General features: G+C 34.0%; 1 protein-coding gene across 1 annotated transcript in view; it reads left to right on the forward strand.

The window, feature by feature from the left end:
• GLCCI1 (glucocorticoid induced 1) overlaps positions 1 to 16,881 on the forward strand; it is a 113,385-nt gene that overhangs the window by 73,415 nt on the left and 23,089 nt on the right. Inside the window, exon 4 of the mRNA XM_012647846.1 lies at positions 15,354 to 15,470. Within this exon, the coding sequence (XP_012503300.1) occupies positions 15,354 to 15,470 (117 nt within the window). The remainder of the gene's footprint in view (positions 1 to 15,353; positions 15,471 to 16,881) is intronic.

Genomic DNA, 16,881 nt, shown 5'->3' on the forward strand with positions numbered 1-16,881 from the left:
TAAATATGAATGGACTGAATGTTTCTACTTAAGAAGCAGAGATTGGCAAACTGGATAAAAAAGCAACACTCAACTATATGCTGTCTCTAAGAGACACACCTTAGATTTAAAGACACAAATAAATTGAAAGTAAAAAAGAAAAAGATAAAAAACAGAAACAATAAGAGCTAGAGTAGGTATATTAATATCAGGCAAAACAGACTTTAAAACAAGAAGTATTACTAAAGACAAATAGGAACATTTTGTAATGATAAAAAGATCAATACATAAGGAAGACATAAGTCATAAATGTGTATGCATCTAACAACAGCATCCCAAAATGCATGAAGCAAAAACTGTAAAAGGAGAAAATAGCAGTTATAGAATAGTAATTGGAGATTGAAACATCCCATTCTCAATATCTGATTGAACAACCAACTAGACAGAAAATCAGGAAGGTAATAGAAGACTTCAATGACATTATCAATTAACTTGACCTAACTGACATATATAGAAAACTCCAGCCAGTGACTTCAGAATAACAGAAAGAAATCTTGGAAAACCCCACATGTTTGGCAATTAAACAACATTTTTCTAACAACCCAAGAGAAATTTTAAATATTTTAAACTAAATGAAAATACAGCTTACCTAAATTTACATGTGTTGCTAAAGCAGTGCTTGAAGGAAAATTTATACCTTTAAATCCACATATCAGAAAAAGAGAAAAGGCTCACATCCATTTCTTAGGCTTTTAGTTAAGAAAGTAGAAAAAGAAAAGCAAACCAGACCAAAAACAAGCAGAGGAAGGACGTAATAAAGAATATAGCAGAAATCAAGGAAGCAGAAAAATATTAGAGAAAAATCAATGAAACTAAAAGTTGGTTCTTTGCAAAGATCAGCAAAATTGACAAATCTTTAGCTAAACTGACCAAGGAAAAACACAAATTATCAACTTCAGAAGTGGTAGAGGTAACATTACTGCCAACTTTACAGAACTTAAAAATATAAAAAATATTATGAGCACTTCATGCCATCAAATTAGACAACTGAGATGAAATGGAAAAATTCCTAAACAGAGAAATTACTAGAAAGATACAAATTACCAAAACTGATTTAAGAACAAATAGAAAATATGAATAAACTTAGAACAAGTAAAAAAATTGAATTAATAATTCAAAATCGTCCCACAAACAAAATCTCAGGGTCAGATTTGGTGAATTCTGTCAAATAATTGAGGAAGAAATAATGTTAATTCTTCACAGATTCTTTCAGAAAATAGAAAAGAAGGGAACACTTTCCAATTCATTTTATCAGGCCATGATTACTCTGATTTCAAAGCCAAGCAAAGACATTTCACGAAAAGAAAACAGCAGGTGAATATGACTCTTGAATATAAATGTAAAAATGCTTAATAAAATGTTAGCAAACCAAATTCAATAACATATGAAAGGGATTGTATGCCATAAGTAAGTAGGATTTGTCTGAGGAATGCAAATTTGGTTTAACATCAGAAAATCAATTAATGTAATATGTTATATTAAGAGAATAAAGGACTAAAACCACATTAATCATGTCAGTAGGGTCAGAGAAAACATTTGACAAAATCCAACTGCCATACATGATAACTACAACGACAAAAAATCTCTCAACAAACTAGGAATAGAAGGAAACTTTCTCTATAAAAATTTCATATGTAAAAACTCCTAGGGAATATACAAATGTATTACTAGAAGTAATAAACAAGTTTATCAGGGTTACAGAATACAGGATCAACATATAGAAATCAATTGTATGTCTAGATACTAGCTATGAACAATCCGGAAAATGAGAAAACAGATTATTCACAGTTGTATCAAAAAGATTAAAATATGTGGGAATAAATTTAACAGAGCAGTGTAAGATTCGTACACTGAAAACAAAACATTGCTGGTTAAATGTTTGAGATGTTGGATATCCCAATTACCTTGAATCGATCATTACACATTCGATGCTTGTATCAAAATATCACACATAACTCATAAATATGTACAATTATGCATCCATGATAATTAAAAATAAAAATTTTTAAAAATAAAAAAACATTGCTAGATGAAATTAAAGAAGAGTTAAGTAAATGGAATGATATACCTTGTTCTTGGATTGGAAGAGTCAGTATTATTATTAAGGTATTAACAGTAATTCTCCCCAAATTGATATATAGATTCAATGCAATCCCTATGAAAATTCCAACATGTTTGGTTTGGTTTTTGGTTTGGTTTGGTTTTTGGTAGAAATTGACATGCCAGTCCTAAATACGTATGGAAATGCAAAGGACCTAGAGTAGCGTGAATAATTTTGAAAACAAAGACAATATTTGGTGAAATTGTATTACACAATTTTCCTATAAATCTACATTAATGTAGTTTGTGTAGTATTGGCACAAAGGAAGACTTAAAGATAAATGAAACAAAATTTGTGAGTCTAGAAATAAACTCTTATATTTATGGTCAGATTATTTTTGACCAATGTGCCATTACTATTCAGTTGAAAAAGACAGTCTTTCCAACAATTGGTGCTAGAATAATTGGATAGGTATATGAAAGAAAAATTCTTAAATCCTAACTCTCACTGTAGAGAAAAGTCAACTCAAAATGAGTCCTAACCCTTAATATAAGCTCTAAAATTCTAAAACTTCTAGAAGATCTTAATGAGGCAAGGCATTCTTAGCTGTAACACCAAGAATAAGAGCCATAAAAGAAAAAATGATAAATTGAGCTTTATTAAAATTAACATTTACACTTCAAAAAGCACCACTAAGTGAAAGAAAAGATAAGCCACAGACTGGAAGAAATGTTAACAAGTCACATATTTGATAAAGGGCTTATATCTGGAATAATAAAGAATTTTTACCAATCAATAAGAAGGCAAATAACCCATTTAAAAAAATGGGTAAGACACTTAAATAGAAGTATTTCACTAAAGAAGATGTATAAATGGCAGATGACCACATGAAAAGGTGCTCAACATCATTAGTCATTAGGGAAATGTAAATTAAAACTACAATGATATGTAACTAACACACCCATTACAGTGATTATAATTTAAAAGATGTAATACCAAGTGTTGGCAAGGATTTGGAGGATCTGGAGCCCTCAGATGCTGATGGGAATATGTAATGGTATAGCCACTTTGGAAAACACTCTGTCAGTTTCTTAAAAAGATAAGTAGAAACTAAGCATACAACCCAGCAATTTCATTCTTAAGAATCTGTACAAGAAAAATGAAAATACATCTCTACACTGAGACTTGTACACAGCTGTTTATAGCAGCATTATTAATAATAGCCTAAAACAAGAAAATATTCAAATGTCTGTCTATTAATGGATAAGCAAAATGTAGTGTATTCACGTACTGGCATTCTATTTAACAATAAAATGGAACGATATACTGAATACTGATAGATGTTACAACATGAATGAATCTCAGAAACATTCTAGTAAGTCAAAATTTGGCAAAGTTTTTCTGTAAAAGACCACATAGCAAATATTTTAGGCTTTGTGGGCCACAAGATCGCTGTTGCAACTACAGGCACAACTTGCTTTATTGTGCTTCACTTTATTGCACTTTGCAGATGCTGTGTTTTTCACACATTGAAGGTTGTGGCATCCCTGTGTCAAGCAAGTCAGTTGGCACCATTTTTCCAACAGCACATGCTCACTTTGTGTCTCTTTGTCACATTTGGTAATCCTCTAATATTTCAAACTTTTAGTTATTATATCTGTTAGGTTGGTCTGTGATCAGTGATCTTTGAAGTTACTACTGTAATTGTTTTACAGTGTCACAAAACATGTTCACATAAGACAATGAACTTAATCAGTACGTGTGTGTGTTCTGACTGCTCCACCGACCTATTCTCCTGTGTCTCTCCCTCTCTGTGGGCCTTCCTATTCCCTGAGACACATCAATATTGAAATAGGCCAATTAATAACCCTACAATGGCTCTAAATGTTCAAGTGAAAGGAAAAGTCACACATCTCTCATTTTATATCAAAAGCTAGAAATGATTAAGCTTTATGAGGAAGGCATATAAAAAACTGAGATAGGCCAAAAGCTAGGTTTCTTATGCTAAACAGCAAAGTTGTGAATGCAGAGGGAAAGTTCTTGATGGAAACTAAAAGTGCTTCTTCAGTGAACACAAGAATGATAAGAAAGGAAAACAGCCTTATTGCTGATGCAGAAAAAGTTTGAGTGGTCTAAAAAGAAGATCAAACCAGCTGTAACATTTCCTTAAGCCAAAGCCTAATCTACAGCAAGACCCTAACTCTCTTCAATTTTATAAAGGCCAAGAGAGGTGAGGAAGCTGTGGAAGAAACGTTTGAAGCTAGCAGAGGTTGGTTCATTAGTTTTAAGGAAAGAAGCCATCTCTATAACATAAAAGTGCAAGGTGAAGCAGCAAGTGCTGTTGCTGAAGCTGCAGCAAGTGATCCTGAAGATCTAGCTGAGATCATTGATGAAGATTGCTGGACTAAACAACAGACTTTCAATGTAGATGAAACAGTCTTCTATTGGAAGAAGATCTCATCTAGGACTTTCATAGCTAGAAAGAAAAAGCTTCAAAGGACAGACTAACTCTCTTTAGGGACTAATGCATCTGATGACTTTAAATGGAAGCTGGTGCTCATTTGCCATTCTGAAAATACTAGGGCCTTTCAGAATTATGCTAAATCTACTCTACCTGTGCTCTATAAATGTAACAGCAAAGTCTGGGTCACAGCACATCTGTTTACAGCATAGCATGGTTTAGTGAATATTTTAAGGCCACTGTTGAGACCTGCTACTCAGAAGAAAAGATTCCTTTCAAAATACTGCTGCTCATTGACAATGCACCTGGTTACACAAGAGCTCTCATGGAGATGAACAAGGAGATCAGTGTTGTTTTCATGCCAGCTAACAACATCCGTTCTTCAGCTCTTGGATCAAGGAATAAGTTTGACTTTCAAGTCATATTATTTAAGAAACACATTTTGTAAGGCTATTGCTGCCGTAGATAGTGATTCCTCTGATGGATCTGGGCAAAGTAAATTGAAAACCTTCCGGAAGGGATTCACCATTCTAAATGCCTTTAAGAACATTTGTGATTCATGGGAGGAGGTCAGAAAATCAACATTAACAGGATTTTGTCTTTCTCTCTTTTTGTTTTTTTAAATTAATTATTTTTTTTAGAGACGGAGTCTTGCTCTTGCTCAGGCTGGTCTCAAACTCCTGACCTCGAGCGATCCTTCCGCCTCGGCCTCCCAGAGTGCTAGGAAACATTAGCAGGATTTTGGAAGAACTTGATTCCAACTTATATGAATGACTTTGAGGGGTTCAAGACTTCAGTGGGGGAAGTAACTTACAGATGTGGTAGAAATAGCAAGAGAACTAGATTTAGAAATGGAGCCTAAAGATTTGACTGATTTGGTACAATCTCATGATCAAACTTGAAAGGATGAGGAGTTGCGTTTGATGGATAAGGAAAGAAAGTAGTTCCTTGAGATGGAATCTACATGTGAAGAGGCTGTCAAAATGACAGCAGAGCATTAGAATGTTATGTAAACTTAGCTGATAAAGTAGTAACAGGGTTTGAAAGCATTGACTCCAGTTTTGAAAGAAGTTCTGCTGTGGGTAAAATACTGTCAAACAGCATTGCATGCTACAGAGAAGTCTTTTGTGAAAGGAAGAGCCAATCGATATGGCAAACTTTATTGTTGTTTTATTTTAAGAAATTGCAATAGCCACCCCATCCTTCAGCGACCACCATCCTGATCAGTCAGCTACAGATTACAACTTGCTGAAGGCTCAGATGATCGTTAGCATTTTTTAGCAATGAATTATTTTTTAATTAAGGCATATGCAATTTTTTTTAGACATAATGCTATTACACACTTAATAGACTTCAATATAGTGTAAGTATAACTTTTATATGTACTGGGAAACCAAAAAATGCACATGGCACACTTTATTGTGATACTCACTTTATTTCAGTGGTTGGATTGAAATGAATCTGCAATATCTTCAAGGTATGCATTTATTAACTCTGCTGTTGTAGTGTAAAAACAACCGTAGACAGTATAGAGTGGACATGGTCATGTTCCAGTAAAACTTTATTTACAGAAACACGTGGCAGGCTGGATTTGGTCTGCAGATCATAGCTTTCCAAACCCTGCTACAGTGAAGCCAGATGAATAAGACTGCGTATTATATGATTCCCGTTACATCAAAATGCCAAGAAAAGGCAAATTTATAGAGGGGAAAAAAGCCCGTTAGTGGTTGTCTGTGACTGGGAAAGTGGAAATTGGCAACAAATAAACTCAAGGGAAATTTCGGGGGTGATGAAAAAGTCCCAGAACTGGATTGTGATTATCGTTGTATAACTCGATTAAAACTTACTTAATTTTATGCTTATAATGGATTAAGTTAATGGAATATAAATTATACCTTACTAAAACTGAGAAAAAAAGGGAATAGATATAAAAGACCAATGGGTTTTTCATGTTATTTCATAAGATGTTAAATTCTATATGATTATAACTGAGGCTGGAAAAATGATGAGAGTACCTGAGTAGAGACTAAAAATAAAAATAGGAAGAATAGTTATAATAGATGGCAGAATTATAATTTGAGAAAATTATGAAAAACCAAAAGTCTTGTTGAAATACTAATATTTTGAAGAATTACCACTAAAATTCAGTGTTTTTGTAAATAACGTATCATCATCTTCCTTGTCACAAGATCACACTAAACTGTATCACATCCATTCTTCCTGATTCACATACTCTAACCCCTCAGTTAATTCACTTCAGGATTTCTGATTAAAATGTCAGTGAAAGCACCTCCACTTTGCTTCAAGCTTATAGGAATGCAATGTGAAAATAAATAAGTAGATGTATTCTAGCTACATATAAAATGAGGAAAATTTCTATAGACCATGAATAGAAAAAGAAACCCTTAGTGATAAGTGGATGTTGATACTTTTATAGTAAGTCCCCATTTAACATTGTTGATAGGTTCTTGGAAACGGCAACTTTAAATAAAATGACCTATAACAAAACCTATTTTACCATAGGGTAATTGGTATAAACAAGAGTTAAGTACCTGCAGCATATTTCTGGTCACAAAAACATCACCAAACTTCTAAATAATGACCAAAACACTTCTAGTATTAAACATAGAAATAAATGTGAGCCGTCTATACATTTAAGAAAGATTAATAAAAAGAAGTAAGATAGTTATTTGCCCAGTTATTCCAGTTCAGGGTCTCAGATGGCTGCACCTTATCCTGGCAGTTAAGGGTGCGGAGTGGAAACCAACGCTGGAGAGGACGCCGTTCCGTTGCTGGGCACATTCGCAGAGCTGCACTCTCAGACGAGGACAATGTAGACATGCCAGTAAACCTAACATGTGCATCTTTGGAATGTGGGAGGAAACCAGAGTACCCAGGAAAAACCCTAGCAGACGTGGGGAAAACATACAGACTCTACACAGACAGTGGCTTCTGCTGGGAATCAATTATGTTTTTTTCTTATGAATGTTATAATGAAACAACATTGAATGAATCAACATTATTCGAGAGCCTGCTGTACAGAAACCTGGGTCATCTTGGCCAGCGCTTAAAAATCCTCATGGGAGAGAGAGCTACCTCCCTTCTCCCAGCTAGAGCCTACTACAGCTGGGTGACTTACGGGAGAAGAGATCCTTGCTCCTTTTCTCTTTCTTGCTCACCTCTTCACTAACTCCATAGCTACTATTTCTGGCCTCTCTAAAGTTGGAGCTTGGAAAAATGAGGGAGAAGGAAGTGGAATAGAAATGTTCTTACTTGACTGCTGCTCTTATAAAATGCCTTTACATTTTCTGGGCTTAACAGATTTTTAAAGCTGACTTTCTTTTGTAGAATATTTTCATGGGTCTTTGGAGATCTCCTGTTACTGTACATCTCTTATAAACAGTTCTGTCTTTCTGGGTTAGTGAATCCTTTACTCTCTCTTTGGTCTCCAGAATTCTGGAAATAACCTTCAGCTCCTCAGCTGCTGAGGTCTGTTCACCCTTGTAAGTGGCCCTTATAAGTAGGACCTAAGACAGCCCTTCTCGATGGCTCTCACACTCAGATTTCCCAAGTGGTTCCTGAGAAACTTACACGGTTTTTTTTTTTTTTTCTGGATAATGTCTGAAAGTTTAGACTGATTCTAATGCAATGGTAAATCTTTATCATCCTAGCTAACCCTTTTCAGTATCTGAAGTAGGAATCAAATACCAGTCCACCACATCCCCTTAATTGTGGGGAGTATACATTAGTCTTTTCAAGTTGTTCCATTAAAACTCCTCTCTCTTCATTTGAGGCAAAGGAGGAAGTATGCCCTCTCAGGTCTCAGATTTGATTTTATCCACTTACAACCTAGTAAATTAGCCTGTTGCTATTTCATGGATGCTGGCAGAAGGCACAAGACTCCTGGTTTAGAGACAAAGGACTTTATTATTCACAGCATAGCAAGTATCAAGAGCATCAAGTTTATGTTAGTTCTCCAGGACCACAATTCCAATGGGGGCGATGGGGAGGACCCAGATTGCTGCATAGTAGATCATATGGGAGAGGAACACAGAGCTTGGGGAATCTACTGCTTATATAAAAAGCAGTAAACAAGGGTGATCTTTGTCTCAGAGGGAACATAAATAAGACTATTGTATTGTTTTGTTTTGTTTTTTTACTATTCTGATTTTGATAAAAATTGAACAAAATAGCTTTACTGTTTTTAAGTCCTTCAGTGGAAAGAAGGAAACATCACGTGTTGCTTCTTTATCTCACCAATAAGCCCTCTAATTAGTAGGATATTTTTTTCTTAGATGGAACCATCTGGAACAGTAGAGTGAAACGATTATGGATGTTTCTTGTTTTTCTGATCAAAAGTGATTCATAATTATTATTGATATATGGTCTTCCTTTTTAAAGTTCCCTTATAGCTTTACTAAGAGTATACTTTCTGCCCTAACATTTTGTTAATTTTGGGTATTTTCAAATATATTTTAAAAATTATAACAGGGAAAAATAATTACAATAATGTTTTCTCTGGACCTATAATAGTCCAAATATTTTTGATTATCCCTTTGAAATCAAAGGAATTATGTAATAAACCTTTTAAAAATGCATATATTCTTTATCAAGTAAAATCTGTCTAAATTGAATTGTAAAGATGTTTTATAATCCTTTCATTATCTTTAAAAATTGGATCCAATAGGAACAATTTTTAGGTCATACAAACTGCTTATCAAAGAAAATAGAAATGTATCAGTCAGGTAATTGCTTCATCAAATTTTTGTTCATCTTTATTTCAGTTTCACAGCTTGCATTATCTTCAACATCAAGAAAGGAAGTTACTTTGTGAAGTGGTTGAGATTATGAGCCAATACATAGTGACTAGTAGTTTTTTTACAGTCGAACATTAACACAGTATTACTTTCAGCCTTGTTGCTAGACAGTAGAAAGGTTACAAAATGAAGGCTAAAGCAGGGGTCCCCAAGCTTTTTGGCACCCAGGACCAGTTTCACAGAAGACAATTTTTCCACAGACTGGGGGTAGGGAGGGAATGGTTTCGGGATGATTCAAGCACATTACATTTATTGTGCACTTTATTTCTATTGTTATTACATTGTAATATATAATGAAATAATTATACAGCTCACCATAAGCAGAATCCGTGGGAGTCCTAAGCTTTGTTTTCCTGCAACTAGACGGTCACATCTGGGAATGATGGGAGACAGTGACTGATCTGACAGGAGGCAGAGCTCAGGCAGTGATGTAAGTGGTAGGAAGCAGCTGTAAATATAGATGAAGCTTCACTTGCTAGCCCACCACTCACCTCCTGCTGTGTGGCTGGTTCCTCACAGGCCACGCATGGACTGGTACCAGTCTTTGGCCCACAGATTGGGGACTATAGGTTTAAAGGACTGGATTTGCCATTTATTAGCTGTTTCACATTGAGAAGGTAGTATATTTTTGAGTGTTTCCTCATCTGTAAAATGATGTAATAAATTAGAAGGATCAAATGAATTTGTAAACAAAGTGTTTTTAAATGTTAGTCTGGTATTGTTAAAATGCCTCTGTTGGCAAATATGCCTTATTGGTAGTTGCAGATACGTTTCCACATTAAAACTTATTTTATGAGTATAACAATTCTCTCAAAGCTAGCTATATCTGTGGGGGTGAGTCTGTGTGTCGCCAGGGGAGGGATCTGTCTGTTCCTGGATCAGTGGGTTTATGTGAGTCTACGTGTAAGGGTTGATATGTTTGCAGATGACCCCTGCCTTGTATATATGTATTGTACTTGCACATGTGTGTGCTCTCTGTGCACATTTGTGCATGCATGTACCTGTGTCAATTTTAATATCCTGAGGTTGAATGAAGAGCAATTCATTTGGGTTTGCCTATTGGTACTTTAAAGAAAAACAGGAAAGCATCACTGATTATTTTTATTTATGGAAAGGCAAAAAAATTTTTAAATTTTTGTTTTTAGAGGCTTGACATTTTTGTCAAAGGATATAATATGTAAAATTTGCTTTTAACTAGACTGTACTTTCCTTTTGAGGTACTTGAACTTTATAAGCATTACAGTTTGTCGTATATTCCCTGTTTCATATAAAAGGGAATAACAACTTGAGATTCATGACTTCTCAAACTATACTTTCAGAAAAATTATTTGGGTTAATATCTTTAGTAATTGTTTGGGGAGAGGGGTTACCTTAGTTCAGCTCTTGTCAAGTTTTTCATTCCCATTTGTCTTTATTTTTTGTAAGATTTATCTCCTTGTGAGTTACTAACTTGATTCTTCAGGCAGTATAGAATGGTGGTTAAGAGACCAGACTCTGAAATTCTATTTCCTGAGTTAAAACACTTGTTTCACCACTTAACTGTGTTACTTTTTGCAAGCCTTTTAACCTTTCCACCTCTATTTCCTCACCTCTCATATGGAGATAATAATTTTACCTATCTCATGTGCTTTTATTGAAAAATAAATGAGATAATTCACATACAAGCAAGTGGCAGAGTGCCTTTACATTGCTAGTACTCAGTAAATAGTTACTATTTAGACAAGTTTTAATGAAGCTTTTCTATTGGTGATAGACACAGTTATCACACAAACTGCCTACAAGTTACTCTTTGAATAATCACTAGAAAGACTATGTTATTAGTCAGAATATACATCATCAGAGCATTATCAGTATGTTGAATTATAATTTGTTTAAAATTGTGTTGCCTATATTTGGCAAAGGATAAATTTCTTTTATAGGAATATCTCTTTATGCAAAGGGAATGTTCCAGTGTCTCAGTTAATTGTTAGAAATGTCATTGACAGAAATAGATACCATATTTGCAGAGGTATTCTATTTTCCAGTACCTTATTGCTTTTTTTCCTGTGAGGCAGAAGCATAGCTCCCCAGCCTTCTTGATTTATAAGCAAGATTCCTTCTTCTCTCAGCACTGTTTCCCACTAAGTACCTTAGAACCTAATTAGCCTTGGACATATCATTTCTCTCCTTTCCAGGTAACTGAATTAAGAATTTTTGCCTCATTTGAGCCAGGTCACTGCTTTCTACTCTTCAGCTATTACCTGAAGAGTAGACCAAGTGACCTTCAGTAACTGACCAAGTATTAAGGATATGAGCACTTCCCCAGAAAAAAAATCTTGTGTTAATATAATCAAGCCTACTGTGTTAAAATAAAAGAGTACCCATCCACCCCCAGCAATGTATGGAGAATTCCAGTTGTTTCATGTCTTTGTCAGTATTTGGTGTTATCATCTTTTAAGTTTAGTCCTTATGATCGTTGTTAATTTACATTTCCCTGATGCGAATGATGTTGAGCACATTTTCTTATGCATATTGGCCATTGGGATATTCTCTTTGGCTAGTACCTCTTCAAGTGTTTTGTCCACTCTTTAAACATTCTTTTTTTTTTATTGCTTTGGAGGTGTTCTTTACATATTCTGGATGAGGCCTTTGTTGGATGTATGTGTTGTGAATTATCCCAATCCCCAGTGTACGATCTGCCTTTTTAATCACTTACTGTGTCTCTGCTTTATTTATTTATTTATTTACTTGTTTGTTTTCTCTGCATTATTTTTAAAAGATGAAAAAGTCATAGCTATTATTTTTGGTTCCTATTAAATAGGATTTTAGCTTGTAGTCACCATGTTCTGGATGTGTATTACCCTATATATCACCTTTATGTGGACTAGATAAAAGCACTCTCCTTGAGTGGATGCAGCCCCACTAGCATGAGATTTTTTAAAGTGACAGTGCCTTTTAGTGAAGAAAAAGGCTTCTTCCAAGTAGCCTCAGTATTCTGCCAAGGCATGCAGCTTGCTGAGTGGGGCTTGGTCTGGCCTTGATTTCAGTCCTTACTTAGCCCCTCAGTCTGGTACCATAATATTTGGTCAGTACTCAAACTGTACAACCAAAATGGCAGCCTAGAACAGGTTACCTTTAAATATTCAAGGTTTCTAATATTGAATACAAATTACTTTATACTCTAGTTATACATTGAATTTTCTCTTTTCAAAAGGTTGTTTTTGTTAGGTTGGGAGAACTGACCTCCAGAATTAATTCCCCAGTTTTGAGTGGGTTATAGCTTACACATTTGGTGAAAAATTAGATGTTCACATTCAGGATATATTTTTCCCACTGAAACATTGTTCTGTGGAATCCTGGTTCTCAACCAACCTATAATAGTGGAATAGAGACCCTAACCACTGTGTGTAGTGGGTTTTCTATAGCAAATACTATTAAGAGGTCTGTCTTAGGATACCAGTGGCAAACTTCCCACATTGTCCTAACATCAGAAATAAGAATTACTGCACTTCCCAAATACCTGTGATGGTTTTGCTTGTGTACTGATGCAGTGATATGTGTGGATAAGAAGGATTAGTGAGGATACCAGCTCACTTGCTAGTGATAACCTTCAAAATTTTTCCTGGTTTTAGGCTAATTCTCTTATTTTTCTTCTCTTCCAAAAGCCCAAGAATCCTGCCTCCTTTCTTACTGTCACCACTTAGTCCTTTTAAATTAAGATTTCTCGTTTCCTTGGCCTCCTATGTCATAGAATTCATTCTAAGAAATATTTCCCTCCCCTTCAATCCCTGAGGCAAGTGCTCTACCAGTCTTTTTAGGCTAAGAGTTGGTTTTTATTTTGTTTTTAGATATTGACAATAGTGGGGGAAACAAATAGAACAAACATAGCAAATAAACAAGGACGATACTATCAGGTTGCCAAAAAAAGTATTCCTGATTCTCAGATTTTAAGTGGGGCCATTTCCTGATTTTTCTTCATCTGATTTCATAAATGTTTTGGTCTTTCCTTTGTGATTATTTATGCTATATTCTCTGTACAATTATTATTTCTTCTTTTGTCACTTATTTCCTAATTTTTTTAAACCTTGGAGCTAGCATACTCGGAACCCACTTCAAGTTCAAAGAAAATTCCTCACATACTTATTAAGTAGAATTTGTAATATTCTAAGTATGTATATTTAGGAGGATGGGCTTTCCCTTTACCCTAATACCTACTGAATTATAAACAAGAGCATGACTGTGTTATATTCCAAAGAACAGTATTGTGTGAAAAGCTATAAGGTTGCATTGTTTAAGTTGGTATTCCAAGCAAAGTAAGGTCTGTAGCATGATGTATGCTTTTTGTTTTCAGGAGTTTGTTAAATCTCCTTAGAATAAAACTTTTCTGGCTTATTTTGATGTCACAGAGGCCTTGAAAAATAGATTGATTAAGATTGATCAATTTTAAGATTATTTTTGTTTATTTTTAAAGATTATTTTAAAAATGAATAAGTATAAATTATATTAATTAATCTCTAGGCATTCTGTGCTCTTCTGTACAAGCTCTTGCTGGTTTTGAAACAGCACTAAAGCATCATTAATATTCAGAAAACAATTTATACCTCCATCCTAATTAAATGACTTGTACAATTTAAAATCCTATTTATTTTTTATCATAGAGAATTGTCTGTCTTGATTTATAATGATTACCAACCATTTTTTTTCCTTTTCTCATCAAAATTAATGTTCTCTAGAAGAAAATTGTCATTTCAACAGAAAGGAGGGAACACAAATAATTACCATAATCTTACTTGTATACCTTTTCCAAGGATATTATATGAGAGATCCATAAGCTACATAAAGCTTTAAAAAACGAAAGGGATCCAAAGATCTTAATATAAAAGAAACGATATAAATTATTCTTTTGTTTGGGTGCTTTATTTCCTTCTACATTGTTTCTCTTCTATTTGCCACTAAAAATTAGTTTTCTCAACAACTTATATACTTTTTCCCATGAGCATTTATAGGCTTTAATAGTAATTGCCTATTGTGCTTTTTATTGCCGTGGTTGTTCAAGGTAAATATTTATATAATTTCATAATGCATTGTATTTTTGCTATATCTCTCTGAGAAAATCAATATATTTTACAGACTATACTCTGTATCTACACTTTACCGAGTAGGCAGCATAAAACTGGGCTCATTGTAGGTGTTCAAGGAATAATTATTGATTGATTAATATTGTCATCTTTTCTGTAAGGAAAATAATGGCATTATTAAGACTTCACCCACATTACTAATGGTACCCTTTGAAATGCTGAGGAATTTTTTTATTCCTGGTCTAGCATGCTTAAAGCAGATTATATATCACCTAAAATATGTAAGTAGTTTAATGAATTTTAAGACATACTGTAGTAATGACTTTTCTGTTAAACCTTGGAGTTTGACCCTTCTGTATAGGAGAATACACCGTAAATCATATTTGTTGTTAAAAGTTACATGACTAAAGAGTAATATATAGTAATATATTAAATACTAATAAGTTACTAATACTAAATAGCTTTGCTTCTCCTCACCACTGTGAGCTTTACAATTTTAAAGTGTTTAGTAATTGATAAACTGGATCCATTTTGTTTATGTAAGACAGAGACTTAGAAACTAATGTGGTCCCTATATTAAGAGATCAGGTTTGACATTAATCAGTAGGCATCTGAAGTATTATTTTTCATCTTACAAAAAGTTTTTAAAAAGGAAGATATTTCTGATGTTACAAAGGTAAAATCTGAAATAATATGGGGTAATTTAGTCTATGTACTTACTAATAACACTGTTCAAATTTATAAAAGCATATATTTATTTCTCATTTTCAATAATCTTAATCCTAAAAACTTAGAAGAATAAATCATTATGGTAAAATATTACCTCTTCTTGGAACCTTTGAGAAAAAAATTATCAGTACCCAAAAACTGAAGAAATAAATACAAAAAATTGATATTTACTCTTGTTCTCTTCTTGCTTCTCCTTCCCTCCCCCAAAGCAGATTGCCAAACTGAGGCAGCAACTACAACGCAGCAAACAGAGTAGTCGTCACAGTAAGGAAAAAGATCGTCAGTCACCTCTCCATGGCAACCATATAACAATCAGTCACACTCAGGTAGGCTAACTTCCTGTCCAGATTTGAATAGTTCCTTTTAGTTCATAAAGGGAGAATTCATTATTTCAGGATTAAAAAATGAATCTTTACCTCTTCTAAATTATTACTGTTTGTTAAATTGTTACAAGAATATTTTTAAAAATCATATGTTTAACCTTCTTTTAATAACAGATGGAATGAGTATAGCGGTCTCAAGGATGATACTGACCTGGGCTGAAATCCTAGCTCATTCACTTAGTGAGCACCTATGGGTATTATCTCGTTTAATCTTCTTAATAGTTCTTTAACCCATCTGTCTCTGTATCTCTCTATATATTTTACTCCTGTTTTACATATGAAGAACTTGAAGATTAGAGTTTTTATTTTCCCCCTAGAAATACGTACTAACGTATCTCATGGAATAAACACTAGTGTGGCAGAAGAGACCCAAGCAGCGGTGTTAGGAAATGTATTAATTTAGATTTTTATATCAGAAAGTCAAAGTAGAAAAAGAAAACATTTGATTTTTTGGATGCTGAATACTACTTGATAAAAACTCAATATCCATTTATGGTTAAAAAAAAAACTCTTAGCAAACTAAAAATAGGATTCCTAATGTGACTAATTGCAAATGTAGTGAGGCCCTGATAGTAAAATATGGGCAGCATTATTGTTAAAATAAAAATCAACTCAAGGATGTCTGTAATTATTGATATTATTTGCTAGTAGTTTAGAAGTTCTAGACAGGGCACTAAGGAAAACAATTATCGCTTTTTGCATACATTGGTATTCAGAAAGTCCAAGTGAATTAACTAGACTATTAAAACTAATTAAAGGATAGCTAAAGTGAAAATACCAACAATACCAAGTGTTGGTGAGGGTCTGAAACAACTAGAACAGCTACACATTGCTGGAGGGAACACAAAATGGTACAGCCTCTTTGGCAGACATCTTGTCATTTTCTTAAGATGTTAAACATACACTGACCATTTCACCCAGAATTTCCACCCTTTGGTGTCTATCCATGAGAAATAAAAGCATATGTCCACACAAAGACTTGTACGTGAATGTTCTTGGAAACATTACTGATAATACTAAAAGAAATGGAAACAAATATTCAACTGTTAAGTGGATAAACAACACTTCATCTATCCACATAATATAATACAATAAAAATGGAAGGGGATTACTGATACACACAAAAACATGGTTGAATCTCAAAAACATCATGCTAAGTGAAAGAAGTCAGGAGCAAAAGGCTGCAGTATGATTTGTTATAAATTTTTTTTAAATTCTCAAAAAAGCAAAAATATAGAAACAAAGTTTTGGGCGTAGAGATTGACTGCAGAGAGGCTGTAGGGAATTCTTTTGGATGATGGAAGGTTCTAAATGTGACTGTACTGATAATTGGATCTCTCTCTCTCTCTTTATA

The sequence above is a fragment of the Propithecus coquereli genome, unplaced genomic scaffold, assembly GCF_000956105.1.
Source record: "Propithecus coquereli isolate 6110/MARCELLA unplaced genomic scaffold, Pcoq_1.0 Scaffold108, whole genome shotgun sequence".
Taxonomy (NCBI): Eukaryota; Metazoa; Chordata; class Mammalia; order Primates; family Indriidae; genus Propithecus; species Propithecus coquereli.